The following is a 20,115-nucleotide window of genomic DNA, read 5'->3' as shown; positions in this document are numbered from 1 at the left end:
TATCCCTGAAACTTAACTGAGTTGCTGTTATAATGTGATAATCACATGCTCCCTTAACTTTTGAGGTTTTTTTTGTGTTTTTTTGTGCAATGTATATGTGACTGGTTTGCGTTCAGTATTGCTTAATTGAAGGAGTGTTGTTAAGGGAGGGACAAAGCTGACTTTGTCACAATTCATTCAGCTTGTTATTGTACTGAAAGACTCAGGGCTTTCAGTTTAACTCGTCTGATAAGTACACCCTGTTGTAAGTGTCGAAAACTCCCAAGCTCTAAACTCTTCTTCAAACATGATCATGTCTCTCATAGAAAAAACAAAACAAAACAAAGATGGCATAAGCCAAAATGTCACGAGGATTCAAAAACAAAGGCGATATATGCTGGAGGGTGGTGTGAATGTCAGGTTTTTCTGGAAGGAAAAGCAAACAATAAGAACAGGTCACTGGTGTGATAAACATGCTGTTTTGAAGCTTACTCAAAGCCAAAGAGCGGTTCACATTTTATGACACAGTCATGGTACTCTTAAGCTTCTTGTGGGGTATGTTTTACAATAGCATTTGCACCAAGGACTTGCTGACAACTAAAACTGCATAATAATGATAATAATAATAACAGTTTTATACCACATGACTGTTATTTGGTAGCTTATATTCAAGCTAAACTTTCCTTTACATCAGTCTGTCGTCTCGCCTTTAAGGGAGCCTTGTTGAGAAAAATGAACAAAATGGAAACAAAATTTTTTACTCAAAATATTTTTATTGAGCAATTGTGGATACAGTTAACAACAAAAAAAAAAACCCCAAGGGAAACATAAAAACTGGTTACACTGAATACAAAACAGAACTTCTCCACGTTGGAACAAAACGGACAAACGGAGGAGCGATTGATTCTAACAAAACCTTTCCTTGCAAACCACACAGAAGTTAGCTGAGCTTCACATTTACATTAATACAGTAAAATCTATAGAGTGGTAGGTCATCAGACCTCTGTGGGATGAGCAAATCTACTAGTCAACAGGAACATCGTTAAATTCAAGGATGTCTCTCTCTCTCTCTCTCTCTCTCTCCCCCCCCCCCCCCCCTCCTCTCCCCCCCCCCCCCCCCACACACACACACACACATATTTTATCAAATCAAATTATTCTGGATGGAGCAGTGGATCTTTTCAACACTGAGAGACGACATGAGATCAGCAACCCACTGAACATGGGTGGGCGGGGCACCAGCCTTCCACCTCATCAAAATGGCACGTCTAGCCACGAGGGACCCAAAGGACAGCACCCGACGTTTTGCCCCAGTGATATACTTATCATCCTCACCCACTGTACCAAAGAGAGCAAGTAGGGGGTTGAGAGCCAGTTTCAGGTCAGTAGCCTTGTTCAGAGTATAGAAAACCGCCTCCCAAAAATTTACCAAGTCAGGGCAGGTCCAAAGCATGTGGGTTAGATTGGCATCATCAGACCCGCAGCTGTTACAGCGAGGGATAGAGCCAGGATAAATCTTAGCTGATTTGTATTTAGACAAGTGGGCCCTATGAACTACTTTGAATTGTAATAGGGAGTGGCGGGTGCAGAGTGACATAGAATTTACCAGAGTGAGGACTGAATCCCAAATGTCATCTGACATAGATATACCCAAGTCCTTCCCCCATGTGGATTTCAGGCCTTCAAAGGGAGCTGAAGTTATCCTGCACAGTTTGCTATAGATGCGGGAGATTATACCTTTGCCTGATAGTTGCAAACTAAGGAGCTTGTCCAGTAAGTTAGTAGCTGGAGCTTCTGGAAAACTGGAGAGGTTGGATTGCAAAAAATGTTGAGTTGTAAATATCTAAAAAAGTGAGTTTTGGGAAGAGTGTATTTTGCTCACAGCTGATCAAATAATGCTAGTTGTGTATAAAGATATCTTTAAAGTAAATAATACCTGCTCTAAACCAGATCCAAAACAAGTTGTCCAAAGCTTAAGGGAATAATAGGTGATTTAATAAGATAGGATTTTGAAGTGAGAAATTCTTGAGATTAACTGTATCCTGAACTGAGCCCACACCCTGAGGAAGTGCTGAATGTGAAGTTGTCAATTGACAAAGGTAGAGAAGAACCCAGAAAGGAGGCAAGAGAAATACCCTGAGTTGAGTCAAACTCCATTGCTAGCCAAGTGGTGTGGCCCACACCCTTCCCCGATTTTAACCAGTAGGCCATGGAGCGAATATTGGCAGCCGAATAGCAAACGCGGAAGCTAGGGAGTGCCAGGCTCCCTTCAGTCTTAGGTTTCTGTAAATGCATCTTAGCTACTTGAGGTCTTTACCCTCCAAATGTAGGAGGAAATTCTAGAATCAAGGGTTGTAAAGAAGGACTTAGGGATAAAGACTGGTAAAAATTGAAAAAGGGGAAAAAATAGGAAGAAAATGTATTTTAATCGAATTAATTCGACCGACCAGAGTTGTGTGGAAACACAATTTAAATTTAAACAATTAGCTTTTTTATTTCTAAAGCAAACAATTACTTCACGTGCCTGAAGTCAATTATATAATACTGTTGAAATCCTCACATGTCGTTGATTGGTCGGTCAAAAGTCGTGTCGTTGTTGGTGTGACTTTATTTTTGCCCCGCCCTTTCTGCCAAGCGCCTTCACGTTCTTAAGCTGTGATTGGTTAAACACACGTCGATCAAATTCTCTTGCAGGGTTGGTTGCGGGGCGGCGGTTGTTGATGTATGTGTCAGAAGTCAGGTAATCGGCACAGAGAGCAGCTAGCAGGTAAGCAGACAGCAGCAGGCTGCGTTTTTACTACTTAATGCGATTAGCCGCACTTCACAAGTAGCCCACTAACTGTACTCTGTGTGCTCTAAATGAGTTTGCGATTAAAAAAAAACATGAACGATTAGGGTGTTTCGCTCAGTGTTCGCCGTCTGCGGCTTTTTAGCTTTGGTAGTTTGTCTGACTGATTGTAGATAAGCTGAAACTCGTGAATGAGCAGCATGAATGGAGCCACTTATTTATAATTCAAACGAGAACTAGCCTCTTTTATACTCAGTGTTCATATCAACAAAGCAGGTGTTGGAGTGTGAGAGGAAGTGGTGAGTGGGCTAACCTTCACTCAGTTCCTAATAATAACTGTAATATAGTTTTATTTATACCCGCAAGCTACTTCACTTGTATTTCCACAAAATAGAAACAATAAGTATTATATGTATGTATCTCTTAGATATTGCACATGTCGCTCCTGTTCAGTGGTAACATGCGCTCCTGGGGTGGAATAAATCATTCATTAATGTTGACAGCAATACTACAGGCTGCTGTAGTTTGTTTCAGCCTCCCCTTTGTCTTCCCAGGTAACGATGCAGTTCCTAGGGCGGCTGCTGGACACAGTCTCCTCTGTGTCGACCCTCTTCACCAACCCTTACCGGGTCCGAGAAGTGCCGCTGTCTGACTATGGAGGAGGAGGGAAAGTGAAATTGAAAGAGGAGGGTCGCATAGTTCTGTACAAGTACAGTCAGTCATGGGACTGTCTCCTTCTCTGCCCAGAGACACCGAATGTGGCTTTGAGGTCTGTGTTGATCACGTCGATACACTGTTCTGTGTGTTCTGCAGACTCTGACATGGGTGTGAAAGTTCAGTGTCAGCTGCAAAAACATTTATTTTGCACCTTTAGTTGCTTTTATCAGCATAGTTGCTCATTTCATCCTGTGTCATCTTACTGGTTTACTGGTTTAGCCTACATCATCATTACTCAAACAGGCTAGTAACTATGACATCATCCTTTCTTTTTTTTTTGCAAAACCCTGTTTTCAGCCTTCAGTGGGAGGCATCTTGTTGGTTTTTGTGCACCAGAGTTGACCTTATGTAGACACAAGGAGGAAGTACTAAATTCTAAACTAGTACTAGAAATCTTGCTTAGGAAGTTGCATCTGTAAAGTACATGTATATTTGCTATTTAGTGCTAAGTAACATTTCAAGTAAAATGTTACTACTTCAGTCATAAAAATGAAAGCAGAGACTATCAGTCGGGATTATCTGGACAATCTGTTACTACTACAAAAAGCATATAGGTCCTGTCAGGTAATTCCATTACAAATGCCCCTAAAGTATCAAAGAACACAAACAAGCTGAGAGGTCCAGGTTTGTTATTCCTATGAGCAGAGGTGAGGAGATCTCCTGTGTTGTCACAATTGACAATCAGGGTAGCCTTACCCCTAACTTTAACCCTTAATAAGTCTTCACTTTAACTTGAACAGTTGTCGTTAAAAGGATTAGTCATAGAAACCAAAGCATTTGATGTACCCAGCTGTAAACATGTTTATCTCTCTCTGCTGTTAAAGTTGTCCATGAGCTTATAAGGGAGATGACCTGCTTTTGGAGTTGGCCTCATATTGCCACTCCGGGAGCTGCAGAGTTTGGCAGATCTGCGCTGGCATAACTTTTCAGCTCGGGATTTTGCTGCTTGCCTACAGATCTGAAAGGCAGGTTTGAAGAAAGATAGAAAGAAGGTCTTAGCATTGGCCTCAGCTGATACCAGACATGTCAAATATTATTAGTTTACTAGCGCAAACCAGATCCTTGTTGGGAGTAACCAGGAGGGACAGGATTAGAGATGAGTGTATCAGAGAGACAGCTAAGGTTGAGTGGTTTGGAGAGAAACTAGAGGTGAGGTTTGAGATGGTTTGAGACACAAGCAAATGACTGATTGTGGATATGTTGAAAGCAAAAGTAAAATATTATTTATGTATAGTATGTAAAAAACATTAAAATGAACTTTTGGAAGCTAAAGCAGCTAAACTTCTTAAACACTAATGCTTGAAGCTTTTTTGAATTGTTTTTCTTAGCAGAGGAGAAATATTATTATTTATTCTTTATCTACTAGTTCATTGGTACCACATTAGCAGAATTCTTGGTAATCTATCCACATTTTCTCTTCTTGTAATCATTGCATTGCTGCAGGCTGTTTCAGGTGGCGTCAGAGGAAGACGCCATGAACTGGTTCCCACAGTACGCCCTCAAACTTCGACCTTTCTATGAAACGCTTCTTCTGAAGTGTGAGTCGACACAGCCAATCGTGGACTGCATCCGTGCTCACCCAGACTGGAGCTCTGCCCACATTGCCGTTGAAACAGGCCTGAGAGAGTGTCTCAAACATAACTATGTGCAGAGGTAAGATGAGCCAAATTGATATTCTTTTTTGGGTTTCTGTGATTATTTTGTATTTATTGGCCTTTTAGTGAGTGAAATATCAGACAGCAGTACGTCTCACAGTTGCATCTTCGTGTTTATGGTATTGATGGATGGGTGGATGAATAATGCAGAATGAAGAGAGATGTAGCTTATTAGTGAGGAAGTCTGTGCCAGCTAAATGAATCCAGTGCAACAGATGGTATTGATTATTTAATTGGTTTATAGAAATGTTGCCTCAAAGCACTTATGGTATTATCGAAGCTTATAGCTCATTAGATACAAGTCATTTATTTTTTCACTGATTTTCTTGTGCATTTTTTAAATTGCTCCCTTATTGGCAAAAGTTTCTGTCTTATTAATAAGAAATGTGACTTTTGAGTCATTTTGAGATAAAATTGAAAGCTACTTGATTCAGTTAGTTTATTAGTGGATATTTAGTTCTAACAGTTTCACAAAAAAAGTCTCTGATTCAGCCTGAAAACCATCCTCTACAAGTGGCGTTGCTGGGAAGTTTAACTTAAAAGACACGATCTGGAGAGTAGGTGTGAATGTGAGTGCGTGTGTGTCTGTGTTGGCCCTGTGACAGACTGTCGACCTGTCCAGGGCGTACCCTGCCTCTTGCCCTAAGACAGCTGGGATAGGCTCCAGCGCCCCTGCGACCCTGAAAAGGATAAGCGGCAGAGAAAATGGACGGACACGGTCTGGACACGAGAATAACATAATAAGGAAATCCGAAGTGAAATGAGTCATGAGGAAAAACAGGAAAAGGCAGTCCTTCCTTGACCAAAGCAATAATAACACAAGTCTGCTTAAAAAACAAAACAACAACCCCCCCTCCTGAGCTCTCATGCTTTACTGATATGACTTGAAAACATATAACTAAAGAATTTAGGAAATAAAAAGAAGCTTAGGAAAGTTTGTTGACTAAAGCACACAGAATGCCTCTGTGGTGCTTCATGGTGCAGAGCTCCCACAACATCAGCTCAAAATCTTTGCATCTCCAGTCAGATCAATGCTCGGGACGTATCAGGCCAGACGCCGCTGCATCTGGCATGTGGGCGAGCTGACGCCACATGTGTGAAGGAGCTTTTGGAAGAAAGCCAAGCTCGCACCGACATTAAAGACCAAAACGGAGAGACACCGATCCACTATGCTGCCAAGCAGGATTCTACGGTAATCATCCAGGTGAGCCTCAGCTAAAGCAAGATGATAGAGTCAGACCTCAGACCCTCTAAAGTGCACATTAAAATGATTTCTCCCTCTCTCCACTTTTCCTGCTGTTTTCGTTCTCACCTTTCTCTCATCATCCAGGTCCTTTGCTCGCGGTTATGCTCTGGTGTGGACGAACTCAACAAGAACGGAGAGACGCCGCTCCATGTGGCCTGCCGTACGGGCCGAGTGGAGGCTGTCAAGGCCCTGTTAGGAGGTGGGGCCAAGTGTGACATCATTGGCGGTACAGGTTACCCCATCCACAGCGCCATGAAATACAGCGAGAAGGGGTGAGTGGGAGGAACAATGAGTTATTTTTGTGTCTATAGATGAGCAGAATTTGCCGATTGCGTGTCTGTGTTTTACTGCACGATACTAAAGAACACTGAAAGTGGGAACAGCTTCTCTGGTTCTCCCTTTTCACCGGTTTCTAGAAATAGTCTGTCTGTAATGTGTGACTTCTCTAAACTATAAGAAAGAATGTAGTACATATTTAATTGTCACGGTACTGGGTCGTGTGACCCAGTGTTTGAGTTTTACGTATTTTTTGTATTCATTTTTAATCTAGTTAAATTCTAGGTTGCTGTTCAGACCTTATTTCTTAGTTATTTCTGTCATCTCCGCCTGTACTCAGTCTCCCTGGTTCCTGCGTCTACGTTTCATGTCTATGCGGTTAAGTTCATGTCATGTTTTATCTCCATGTCTGTGTCTCCATGTTTCCTGTTTTATTTTGTAAGAGTCTGGTGTTCTTTGTTCATTGTAGTTAGTGTTACTCTCCCCTTTATTGTCATTGTGTTTCATTCGAGTCAGCTGTGTTCTCATGTGTCTCCACTTCCCCATATCACCTTATGTGTGTATTGAAGTCCTCAGTCTTCCTTTGTTCGTTGTCGCGTCGTCTGTGTACTTCCCCTCTGGTCAAGTTGAGTGGTTTTCAGGATTCTGTGCAGTTCATGTTTGCCATTTGGTTTATGTTGTTTTTCATGCAGCCGCACGATGAGGTTCCGTGCAGGTCATGTTCATGTCTGTTTCGTCACGCCATTTGGTTCACAGTTTCCATGCATCTGCACAGCATTCTGTTCACAGCGGTCATAGTTATTCCTTTCAGTCAGGTTAGAGTTTTTCCAGTTTAGGTTTTTGGTTAGTTGCAGTCTCTGTCCCTGTTATGTTTTGTCTACTCCCTTCTGCATCAGCCCAAATAAAGGCTCGCTTTCAGTTTAAGTTCACTCCCGTCTCCTCGCCTGCGTTCGCGCCTGGGTCCACCACACACACTCTCCACACGGTCTGCCCCCGCTGGCTGTGACATTTAATATTCTTGTTTTAATTTCGTGTTCATCTGCTAGTTGTGTGGAGGAGATCCTCAAAGCAGATCCAAACCAGCTCCAGGCAGAGGACTCTTTGTATGGAGGGACGCCTCTCCACTGGGCTAAAACTGCTGAGGTTAGAAACACTACGTCGTGTGCTGTGTAAAAATTCATAATGGTTTGTTTAGTTTTGACATTACTCTTGCAAACATCCTGAGAAATTCACATGTCAAATTGAAGTTTGACTGAGTTTAATCCTGAGTAAATCTAGCTGCCTGCCAGTGATGGCTGTGCGTCCTCTGGTTTCTCAAATCAGCACATCTGCGAGGGATTAACACGGAGCTAGAGACTTGACTTCATGTTTCTTTCTGTCTTCATGTCTGGGCGATAGATGTGTCGCATGCTGTTAGAGTGTGGCTGTGAAGTGAACTACCTCAGTAAGACTGGAGAGAGCGCTCTGCACATTTTGACCAAGAAGGGTCGCTTTGAGGCGGCTATGGTGTTGCTCACCCACGGAGCGAATGCCAACCTGAGGGGCCAGGATGGAAACACAGCTCTGCACTTAGCCATGAAGGTGTGTATACGATCTGCAAAAAGTTCATGAGGAAAAAAGAGAAGATTTGCAAGACATTGTGAGATTACGGGAGTTGTAAAACGCAGCACCTTTGAAATCAGATTGCAACACTCATAAAGAAAACTGAGGTCATGCTCTGTGTTACAGCCAGTGTGTTCACACTGCAAAATCTCTTTCCAGTCTGTTTTGATGAGTTCTTATTCAACATCAAATGTTTGTTTGTGGGCACATGGTTAGCACTGCCGCCTCACAGCAAGACGATTCCTGGTTCAACTGTCCTGGCAGGCTGATGCTTTGTATCTGGAGTTTACATATTCTCCCTGTGCTTTCCTCCCACAGACCAAAGATGTGCATTGTAGCTTAGTTGGTAATTTGGCCATGTGAGTTTAATAGTGTGTATAGCATAAAGCACTGCATAAATGTATGGTTAGAGAAATGCTGTCTGAATTGCCACAGTGTTTCCATTTTTAAAAATATGTGTTATTTTAATGTGAGCTGCATAACTGAGGTTTTTCACAATGGGGGTACAAACCCAGCTACGCTATTGCAACAAGTACTGATTGTTCAAATACAACTGCAAAAAAATTAAGATGCTGTGTGAAATGTAACTAACTACAAAATGTAATGATTCGCAAATCTGATAATCATATTTTACTCAAACTAGAACAGTGAAACAAATTTTGTTTTAAATGTTTAAACTGTGAAAATGTGCCAGCTTAAGAAAAACATATGCTTATTTTGAATTTAATGGCAGCAACACATCTTAAAAACAGTTGCGACATCACTGAGTAGCAGCCCCTCTTGTTTTGACAGCAGTACGTAAAAGTCCGTAGACTCAGGAGACCAGTTGCTGGACGTCTGTTGTCTGATTTAGGATTCTAGCTGCTCAACAGTCCTGCAGACTGCAGGCAGGCCAGCTCAGCGGACTCTTCTCCTACAAAGTCATGCTGTTGTAATAATTGCAGTATGTGGTTTAGTATTGCCTTGTTGAAGGGAAGCATATGTTGCTCTAAAACCTGCTAGCACCTGCCAGCAGTCGTGGAGCCTTTCCAGATGGAATAGTTTCAACAAAAACTTCTAGAAGTCTTCTTGAGCCCAATCAGTGATTTCCTCTATAAACACATTTTTTCCATATTAGGGAACGTCTGGCCATCTTCACCTCTGAGAAACTCTGCCTCTCAGAATTGCATTCTGTTTTTATTTACTTCTTACCCAGCATCCCAATTTGTTTGGAGTTGGGGTTGTATTATTTTGTGTTATCCTTTGTTCCATATCCATAAAAAAACTCTTCTCATTTGTTGTGACTGTTCAGATGGACCACATAGAGTTGATCAAAGCTCTAATAGTGTTTGGTGCAGATGTGGAGATTCACAATGATTTGGGCGAGACACCTGGACTCATCGCTGCACGCACCAGCAAAGGTAATGAGAGAAAGAGAGAGTGAGATGGGGGGTTAAAAGCGAAACATTTAAACATATAAAGAACATAGAAGTCTGAGCTTGGACTGGTAGTGTTAACAGTGAAATTAGGAGTTAATGTGCCTGACCTAACAACCCTGTTTGATCTCATGTAGTCTGATTTGAAAGCATGTGTTCACTGTGGATGATGTTAGTCTGCATGTTGTGTTGGAGCTGTAATTAAGGGTTTTATAATCTGCCATTTTATCCCATTATGTATTAATATTATATGATATGATAACACTTCCTGTTACAGATATATTGCTTTAACACTATGAAGCAATGAAAAAATATTAGTTATTGCTTAGTCAGTTAAACTTTGTGATCATGCTTTTTTTTTTGCAGTATGCAATATTGCAGCATCTGTAGCTTCACTGCCTTTTAGTGAAATATCCGATTAGATTAGGTTAGATTTTAGTCCACAGAAGCAGAAAATGGAAAAGAGCATACAAATAAACTCACTAACTCTAAGGCTACGTTCACACTGCAGGTCTTGATGCTCAATTCCGATTTTTTGATCAAATCCGATTTTTTTTGTCTGCTCGTTCACACTACAAATAAAATGCGACAGCAAACACGCTCTAGTGTGAACACTCAAAGTGGCCTGCATGCGCAAAAGAAGACGTCACACACAACGCGCTCTGTTTAGACCAAACAGTATTGTTTGACTAATGGCCCCTAATATAAAGACTTGTTTTGGACTTTATGTTTCCCAATTTTGCTTTAAGTTATTTTGTTATTTACATATGGCCTAATAATGATCCTTATTGCTGTTTTAGAGAGGAGCAGTGCTTCAAAGGATAGTTGCAGATAATCTGTAGATTGTACAGTACAAATAAAATGTTCACGTTGTCTTCCCAACAGTTTCACTGACATCTACACTGGATGGCCAGGAAGCGTTCGCGATGTCTTCTTGGGCGCTGATAATTGGCGTCTGTCTTGTGTCAGTGACGTAAAAGACGGATTTAATGCGACTTGACCGTTCAAACAGCAGTCACTTTCTAAAACATCAGATATGTATCGGATTCAGTACCACATACGAAAGTGACCCAGATCGGATTTGAAAATATCGGATTTTTGCCGTTCACACTGTCATACCATGATCGGATATGGGTCGCATAGGGTCAGAAAAATCGGATTTGATGCGGTTTCGCCTGCAGTGTGAACGTAGCCTTAGTCATCCCACAGGAAATAAAAACAGTTTCTAATTTCTTTCTGTTGATATATGCAGCTGTTTGCTGTTATTTTTCTGATCACCCAGTTTTTTTGGCAGAAAGCTGGAGACAAAGACAAAGATTTTAAATTTCACTCTGATTTCTTAGAAAAGCTCAGAGCATGTTACGGCTAAATTGTACCAGCTAATGGATGTTTGCTTTCAAATACAGAGACAGTGCAGGAAACCATTCACAAAGCAGAAATGGGAGTAAACTAAGTTTGTATTGACTTACTGATTTTGAAAATGCATGATAATTGCTAACAGCTTGCTTATGTTCTTGCTTTCTCTCTTCCTTTCATCTCTCTCCGTCTCTCCTCTTTGTGGCGTGTGTGCACGTCTAACTTGTTGGCTGCTGCTCTGTGTGTGTGTTTGTGTGTTAACATGAAAGGTCCTAATAGAAAGATACTGCTGGACTTGCTGTGTAGTGTAGGAGTACAGCGTTGCCTCCCTCCCTCCCCCGGCAGTCCTCCTCCTCCTCCCATCTCCAAGAAGGTCAAGCCTCAAGGCATAGGTAACACCACCACCCCCTCACCCCTGCTCCTCCCTCATGCCATTTCCATTTTTCTGTCACTTGAAATATTCGAGTTTGTGTTGTCAGTCAATTTTTACCCTTACTTTTCTTAGCTATAGATCATTCTTTTTGTATTATATATTTAATGATCAAATTTAGTATAATCTTAAATCGCTGTAAACGTAATGTAAGAGCTGGGTTCAAGTGTTCCTTCATATTTAAGTTAAAATGACATTTAACCCTTTAAGCCTGAACCATAAAATAATTGCCAGAATTTTTTTTAAATGGAGTGTTTATTGAGCCTTCTGACAAATTAAAAATATATGTAAATTAGAATAGTTGATTTTTAATTGTATCATATTTGTTACATTGTGCGTTATATGCAATTTTATCCTTAAAAATGTAATGCCAGTTTTTAAGGTTCTTTGGGGAGAATAAAAATGACTGTAAAGTAGAAATCTCAAAAACTCATAAAAACCACATGTATAAAATATGATAGGGGATCAGTTAAGGGGTTAAATGATACAAAAACAGTCTTCAAAGACTACTCTTAAATCTTTTTAAAAGGCAGGTAATGAGCTGTGAAAAAATTAGGACCCAGTAGAATTTAAATTTTCTGTAAAAGGTGAGCTGCATGGTGTGATGAGCTCCTCAATGCTTCCCAAAAGCAGCAGACTGTGGCAGAGTGTGTGTGGTGATGGTTTTTACAGTAGTGACACCACCAGTACATGCTTCCTCCACAAAATCCTGGTCACCCTGTTTTTTCCTAGTTTAGTTTATGCACAAATGTGATGTCATGTTTTGCTCCTGTACCAACAGCTGTTGTGATTGGCTTTTAGGATTTGAGGACATCTTGTATGCGGGGGCTGCAGTGGGTGCAATGAGCAGAGGCATATCTGAAATAGACGGCCCCCAAATGGAAACGAGAAAGTGAGTGTAAAACATTTCTGATTGCACACTACACATCACACACCTTTATTTCCACTACTTACCCGTAATCAAAGCACAGAAGATTGTAGGCAAACACTGAATATATAAGACAGACATGGCCGTTGTGACTTTACCTACAGTTATCATAGTTTTGTATAGTTACTGTGCTGTAAAAAAGACACATATTTACCTACAGCACAGTAACTATGTGCTGTAGGTAAATATGTGTCTTTTATTCAAAGTGGATGTGACGGTAACAGGTGGATGTGATATTCCTCATACTTTATCCTAAATCATACTCTGCTTTATCTGTACTGTCTATTTAACTACAAGTGGGACCATCATTTATAAAATAATCATATTGTGTTCAGTTTGAGATACACATGCACACATGCACACTGACAATGTGACTGTGGCCATAAACTCACCATGAAAGTGTTTCTAAAACCACTTTAATACAAATGTAATATTAATAATTCATATTATTGTAAAGTGTATAACCGATACACCCACAGCTCACTTTTAGAAAGAGTCCAGGGTCAAAGCACTTCTGCTGTTCTGTGCTGCACAATAATAGGTTTCACAGTGTAGTAATGCCTTTGTTCAGTATGCACTGAAGCCTCTGCCCTCCTTGATTTCTTTACCATTTGTGGGCTTTGACCTGCATGCGTTTAAGGCCTTTCTCTCCAGATTTACTTTGCTTTGCTTTATTTTGCTGTTCTGTGTGTTGTGATGTTTGGTTTTGCTGGTCACATGACTCTTTTCAGTAAACTCTGTTTCAAGGATTCTGCTCTGTTCCAGAGGATCTAAAAAGTTGGATATGCAAGTGATTGGCTGGATAAAATTCATCATATTGGTCTGGGTCATCCGACAGGATGGACAGTCTGCTATGTCTTGATGGTGGCGGTATTAAAGGCCTGGTGCTGATCCAGATGCTGATCGCTCTGGAGAAGGAGGCGGGCAGACCCACCAGAGAGCTCTTCGACTGGGTAGCTGGTACGAGCACGGGAGGCATCCTGGCTCTGGCTATAATCCATGGTGTGTTTGTGTTCCTCTTTCCAGTGCTGGGTTTTCATCACATAGCATCAGAACAACACTGACACTTCTTCTATGTGTAGGTAAATCCATGGAGTACCTGCGCTGCCTGTACTTTAGGATGAAGGAGCAGGTGTTCAAAGGATCAAGACCCTATGAATCAGCACCACTAGAGGACTTCCTCAAAACAGAGTTTGGAGAAAACACCAAGATGACTGACATAAAGTTCCCCAGGTAGATATCTGAATGTGATAATAGGCAGAAAAATGCTAAAAAAAAAAGCTAAAATTCAAAAGAATTGCAGACCTCTGCCCAAGCTGCTCGTCATCTGGGCAGCATTTACTTTTAAGCAAAGAGTAATGTATCTTCTATTAAAACATTGTGTACAAGCAGGTAATAGATAATAGGTAATGATTTGTAAATAACTGAAATAACTTGAGCTTATTATAGAATATTATAATGCAGTTTATTTCTAACCAACTAGCAGCTCATTCATCATTGTGTGAAACAAAGTGAAACAAAGGCAGATGTGATACGTAAAAGTGAGGTCACAGGTCAAATGTGATATGATATTTAAATGCTAACTATAATGTGATGTTTAGAATCCCCATATAGCAGTATCCTTTCCTAAGTAATGCCAATACAAACGAAGGCAGCAGAATTTTAAACACTATTTTAAGAAAATTGACATTTTATGAAAGATGTCAAAGATCAACAGTAACATGATATTTACAATCCCCATATGCCATTTCCTATATAACTATATGTTGTCAATACTAACAATGGTGGTAAGAAACACTTTTAAAAAGCTCTAAATAGAATTATTATCACTTTAACCTTGAGTTTTAATAATAATAATGATAATGGATTGGATTTATATAGCGCTTTTCAAGGCACCCAAAGCGCTTTACAATGCCACTATTCATTCATTCTCACATTCACACACTGGTGGAGGCAAGCTACGGTTGTAGCCACAGCTGCCCTGGGGCAGACTGACAGAAGCGAGGATGCCATATCGCGCCATTGGCCCCTCTGGCCAACACCAGTAGGCAGTAGGGTAAAGTGTCTTGCCCAAGGACACAACGACCAGGACAGAGAGCCCGGGGAACGAACCGGCGACCTTCCGGTTACAGATACACTTCCCAACCCACGGTTGCCCTCAAAGTTTTACATTGAAGGCGAGGTCAGAGGTCAAATGTGATTAACATGAACCCACTCTACACTCCTACAAAGTTTTATTCTAATTCATTCATAACTTTTCGATCTGTCACACTTACAGAGAGAATGACAAATTGTTGCGTTCTAAATGTTATGCAGCCATCTGCCACAAGATGGCGCTGCAGCTTTTACATTGTTATAGAAAAACACCAGAAATTTGTTAATGCAGCCTTGATCTTCTTTTAAGTCTGTCATTGTTCAGACCTCAGTGTTTCTTGGGTTTTATACTAATCCATTAGCTACAGATTTTTCCTTATTTACTCGACTAAGAATTTAGTCGCCCTAGTTTCTGCTGGTGCTAACAGTGTCATATAAAAGCTTTAAATATCCCACTTTTAAAACTTTGAGCTGGTTTTACCCTGATGTGTTAAATTGAGTCACCTAATTTTTTCTGAGGTTCAGTTCCTGAGAATTAAAAAAAGGTACTGACTTGCTTAGATATGTGTAGCATGGCTCTCTTAACACTAAAATAATACATCTGAAGCCAGATTGTTTTTAAAAATATTTTTGTAATTTGGTTGAAATGCTGCTGTTCAAATTTTCAGGTGTTTAAGGAGAACAGGCAAACATCCTTTCACTTCTTTCTTTTTTTACAGGGTAATGGTGACCAGTGTTCTGGCAGACAGACATCCAGGCGAGCTTCATATATTCAGGAACTATGACCCTCCATCCGTCTCCAGAGAGGCCCCATACACCACCACTGCCACATTCAAGCCTCTCACCATCCCACAAGGTACGTCAGATATCACCTGTGTTTGTCGGCTACAGCACCAGCCCTCAAATGTCAAATGTATTAAATGGGATAGTGAAGTGCTCTGAACATACCACTGGATGGCACCAAAGGAATTTTCAGAGCTCATATTTTAATGTGAGGGTTATGTACTTTCACTTCACTGAGGCAATAAAACCTGAAAACTAAGCCTGTGTGTGAACACAACACTGAAACTGAGACTGTGTGTGCTGTTCATGAAGGAGTCGTGTCCTGTGCTGTTTGAGTCCCAGCCGTGTTGTTGTTACAGGCTGGGAGGATGAAGATGTGTTGATAGTAGGATACACAGAAGAGCCACCCAGAAAGATAAGGAAGGTGACAGATGAAGGTGTGTGTATGCGTACAGGACCAAGTCCTGGAAAGTCGTGAAAAAGACAGAGAGGAAGTGATAATTATGAACTCAGAACAGTGTAATTGCATTTACTATGCATTCCTTTCTTACTTATATCCTTGTGTTCATATCAGAACAACTTGTATGGCGAGCTGCTCGCTCCAGCGGCGCTGCTCCCACCTACTTCCGACCAATGGGGCGCTTTCTGGATGGAGGGCTGCTGGCCAATAACCCGACACTAGATGCCATGACAGAAGTCCATCAGTACAATAAGGCCTTAAAAGCAGAGGTAGGCAACCGGAGCTCTATTCACTTTCCTTCCTTTATGCACTTAATGGACGTTAAGCCACATGGATTTGTTCGTGACTTCTTCTCTGCACGTGTGTCTCTAAGGGCCGTGAGAAGGACTTAAAGAAGCTGGGCATAGTGGTCTCTCTTGGAACAGGTGAGCCAAGTAATTATGTGTCGAAATGTTAAACTATGTGAGTCGTATCTCTTCTTCTGTGTCTTTAATAGTCATTAAATGCAAAGTAAACTGATATATACACATACTGGCCACTTTATTAGGTACATATCGCTAGTACTACTAAGTACTACTAAGTTGACCATTCTCTTGTAAACCTTAGAGACGGTTGTGTGGGAAAATCCCAGCAGATCAACAGCTTCTGAAATACTCAGAGCAGCCTGTCTGGCACCAACATCTGTGTCGCTCAAATAAAGTTTGTTCCTCATTCTGATGCTCAGTTTGATTTTCAGCCGTTCATCTTGATCATGTCTAAATGCACTGAATCGTTGCCATGTGATTGACTGATTTAGATAAATGTGTTAACATGCAGTTGAACAGGTGTACTTAATTAAGTGGCCAGTGGGTGTATATATCAGTTGTATCAGAGCTACACAGGAATACATACCTATCACATTGTGAATAACTAGCTCGAGTTCAGTGTCTCTATTTGAAGTCCCCCTCCCCTTTATCATTTTGTACACGTGCTCCTGTGTGTCTCCAGGTAAACCTCCTCAGGTGGTGGTGAGCTCTGTGGATGTGTTCCGACCCTCCAACCCACTGGAGCTGGCCAAGACCTTTGTAGGAGCAAAAGAGCTGGGCAAAATGCTGGTGGACTGTGTGAGTGCATTATTTTTCAGTTTATGTCTGTGAGTGGTTAACTCTGGTCATTGCTGTAATGTGCCCTGATTACTTATTTTTATATAATCTGTTATTTGTTTTTATTCCATTTGACATTTGTGCATGTATTGGTGTTCTAATAACAAAAACATTTGTTAAAGCATGTTTGTCTTGCTCATTATAAATATGTCTCTCTTACTGCACAGTGTACAGACTCTGATGGCTGTGCAGTGGACAGGGCCAGAGCGTGGTGTGAAATGATAGACACCATTTACCACAGGTCAGAAACAACACACGTGTTGGTTTTGCTTCTTTTTTAATGCATCCTCTTTTCTCAGCCTCTCTGTATTTGTACCAACTTGCTCTCATCCATTTATCTTAGAATGCTTGTAGTTGTTTCTTATTCTCAGACGCTTCATCTGCAGTGGTTTAAAAGGAGTTCCTGTAAGACTGAGTGTTTACTTCAATTTATTTAAATGGTGACAAATCACAACAACAGTTGTGATTTGACTTTATATTGTAAGGTAAAGACCCTACAATAATACAGAAAATAGAGGAAAGCCCAGCAATCATATGACCCCTCTATGAGCAAGCAGGAAGAAACCTGCACTAAAATCGGGCTCACATAGAGGCGGCCATCTTTGGTGACCGGTTGGGGCTGAGTGGATGAGACAGAACAAAGACATGCTGTGGAAGAGAGCCAGAGATTAATAATACCTATTGATTAAATGCAGAGAGGTGTATAAACACATAGTGAGTGAAAAGGGTGACTGAAGAAGAGACACTCAAAGCATCATGGGAATCCCCCAGCAGCCTACACCTATGGCAGCAAACTCAGGGTCACATGTTCCAACCCTAACTATATGCCTTATTAAAAAGTTACATTTTAAGCCTAATCTTAAGACTAGAGATGGCGTCTGTCTCCCGTGTCCAAATTGGAAGCTGGTTCCACAGAAGAGGAGCCTGAAAGGCTCTGCCTCCTATTCTACTTTTAAATACTCTAGAAGCTACAAGTAAACCTGCAGTCAGAGAGCAAAGTGCTCTAATAGGGTGAGACTGTTCTATGAGGTCATTAAGGTAAGATGGGGCCTGATTATTCAAGACGTTTGTGAGGAGCAGGATTTAAAATTAGTTTTTGGCTTTAACAGGGAGTATGACTGCATCCACATAGATATGATTCACACGTACATTACATGTGAACTGTCACAGTGATCAAATCTGCAGCATGTCAGTTATCTAGAAGTAGGACATTTATGACCAACCTATATATGACATGACTGCAGTTTTGTCACATTATAAATTACTTTCATGGATGTAGTTATGACATTTCAATTCAGTTTGGTTTTAATTAAGTTTTATTTATATAGCATCAAATCACAAGCCACCTCAAGGCACTTTATATTTTAAGGTAAATTACTTTACAGTAATAGAGAGTAAACCCCAACAATCAGATGACTCCCTATGAGCAAGCACTGCTGACAGTGGGAAGAAAAAAACTCCCTTTTAACAGGAAGAAATCTCCAGGCTCAGGGAGAGGGGCGGCTTTTTGCTGTTGAGGGTGAGGAAGACGAGGTAAAAGAGGCACTGTGGAACTAACTGCTGTGTCTTTTAGCTTCATGGATAGATAAAGGTGCACACCATTTAAATAGCAATAGAAATATGTATAATACGCCTGCCTAAGAGAAGCATGTAGAATATAAATAGAACTGGTCCCTGCAGAGAACCCTGTGCATCTATAAATATGTAGATGTTTGTGTTTATAAATATGATATCAGTCCATACATATAAATTTTGATGTCAGTGTTTCCGTTAAGTTGTGTGATAAAAAGGACCCTAAAGTGTCACAAGGTCATGAGGTTATGTTGCATCTCGTCTTCTTCACTGTAATCACGTGAGAACCTGAGACCAAATGCTGTAGTTTCACTTCTGTTAGAAACTCATAAAGTACCAAATAACAGGTTTACACTGCAGTCGATCAGTTTAGCACACACACTCTTTTTCTGTTGTACCATGTGGTTCAGCATTGTCTTGTAAGCAAGCCTGCAGTGGAAAAGAAGCATGAACGTAGCTCCAAAAGCTCTTCAGCAGTAATGGTGATTTTTTTTTTCTCTTTTTTTTATTTACCCCTTTCTTTTTGCATTTTGTCTTTACTGTCTTCAATATGTCTCTCTGCACAGTTAGTTATCACTATTTTGTTTATTAATCACTGTGTCCGTTGCATTGTGTGCAGATTGAGTCCCCAACTATCTCAGGAGGTGATGCTGGATGAGGTGAGCGATGCAGCCCTGGTGGACATGCTGTGGGAGACCCAGATATATCTGTATGAGAAGAGGGAGGTCCTCCAGTCTCTGGCAAAATTACTACTGAACAATTAAAAGCACAAGAACATCACAAATGGAGGCTGTGAAGAGTGTTTGAATGGAGCAGTGAGATTACTGAGCTGTATGTCTGACTAAAAACTGTAATGTCTGTGTTGGTGTGCTCTGTTTTCAAACTGAATGAATCAGTTTGAGTATGAGTACAAAAGTATTAAATATGTGGAAAGCTAACCCAGGAAACAGCTGACCTACTAAAGCCTGTTTAAAGGTGTTTTATGTAGCATCATGTGACCTTAGCACTGATCCTGTTGTAGTTGATCAGGTTTACTTCTAACATATGAACCAATGAAGAAGTTGAAGTTGTACTAGGGAAATGTAAACTGCCTGTTACAGTGTCATGTAAGTTTCCACTTCCCCCTACACTGTGGGTCAATCTACCTCTGGATTTGTTGAAGTAAATCTGGAGTGTTTCCTTCCCTTTTTTTCTCACTTGTTCATCACATTCACTTGTGACACACACTTACAAATACACCCGAGTCATTGAATTTTTCCATTAAGCTGTGTGATAAAAGGGACCCTGAATTGCCACCAGAGCATCAGCAGTATTCTCAGGTGCAGTTGAGATGGTGGTGATGTTGAACCAGTTCTGCCTTATGTGTGGGACCCGCATTTGTACCTTTTCTTCCTTCCGTAGTAATCTAATGCCTTTCTGAGTTATTTATACTGACTTGAAATGCAATATTTAGCCTCATGTCTGTTGATAAAATATGATATTAATATGAAATCTTAAAACTGACATGAAAGATGTATTTGAATGAATCATCTCTGTGAAAGATAAAGGAACAGCTGCTATCTGCACAACACGGACAAGAGGAACAAATTATTTTGTATTTTTATTTTTTTGTATTTGGCTTAATCCTGAAGTATAAATGGTATGGGAATAAAATATCTTAATATTGATCGAA

The 20,115-nt window shown here is 40.7% G+C and overlaps 1 protein-coding gene across 4 annotated transcripts; it reads left to right on the top strand.

Annotated features, from left to right (window-relative positions):
• Nucleotides 1–2,623: 2,623 nt before the first annotated feature.
• pla2g6 (phospholipase A2, group VI (cytosolic, calcium-independent)) lies at nucleotides 2,624–20,115 on the top strand. 4 transcript variants are annotated; one of them, XM_085163300.1, is made up of 19 exons: nucleotides 2,624–2,746; nucleotides 3,322–3,536; nucleotides 4,928–5,137; nucleotides 6,163–6,343; nucleotides 6,470–6,657; nucleotides 7,708–7,804; nucleotides 8,060–8,242; nucleotides 9,555–9,663; nucleotides 11,304–11,426; nucleotides 12,266–12,356; nucleotides 13,231–13,394; nucleotides 13,475–13,625; nucleotides 15,206–15,342; nucleotides 15,629–15,706; nucleotides 15,844–15,998; nucleotides 16,103–16,154; nucleotides 16,717–16,832; nucleotides 17,039–17,112; nucleotides 19,063–20,115. In XM_085163300.1, the coding sequence occupies exons 2-19, from the start codon at nucleotides 3,328–3,330 to the stop codon at nucleotides 19,205–19,207; spliced, it is 2,463 nt and encodes an 820-aa protein (XP_085019426.1). In that variant the 5' UTR covers nucleotides 2,624–2,746; nucleotides 3,322–3,327; the 3' UTR covers nucleotides 19,208–20,115. The 4 variants fall into 4 exon arrangements, with proteins under 4 accessions (XP_085019426.1, XP_085019429.1, XP_085019428.1 ...); XM_085163301.1 differs by lacking the exon at nucleotides 2,624–2,746 and adding an exon at nucleotides 2,764–3,066; XM_085163303.1 differs by lacking the exon at nucleotides 11,304–11,426.

This window comes from Neolamprologus multifasciatus, chromosome 6, assembly GCF_963576455.1.
Source record: "Neolamprologus multifasciatus chromosome 6, fNeoMul1.2, whole genome shotgun sequence".
NCBI classification, from domain to species: Eukaryota; Metazoa; Chordata; class Actinopteri; order Cichliformes; family Cichlidae; genus Neolamprologus; species Neolamprologus multifasciatus.
Note: the sequence above shows the minus strand (reverse complement) of the source record. Positions and strands in the feature narration are given on the sequence as shown.

Excerpts from the sequence above, each read along its gene's own strand:
- pla2g6 (XM_085163300.1), top strand. The coding sequence starts at position 3,328 with ATGCAGTTCCTAGGGCGGCTGCTGGACACAGTCTCCTCTGTGTCGACC. Across the intron at positions 9,664-11,303 it reads CGCTGCACGCACCAGCAAAG|GTCCTAATAGAAAGATACTG; the intron begins GTAATGAGAGAA and ends TTAACATGAAAG. Across the intron at positions 17,113-19,062 it reads ATAGACACCATTTACCACAG|ATTGAGTCCCCAACTATCTC; the intron begins GTCAGAAACAAC and ends CATTGTGTGCAG.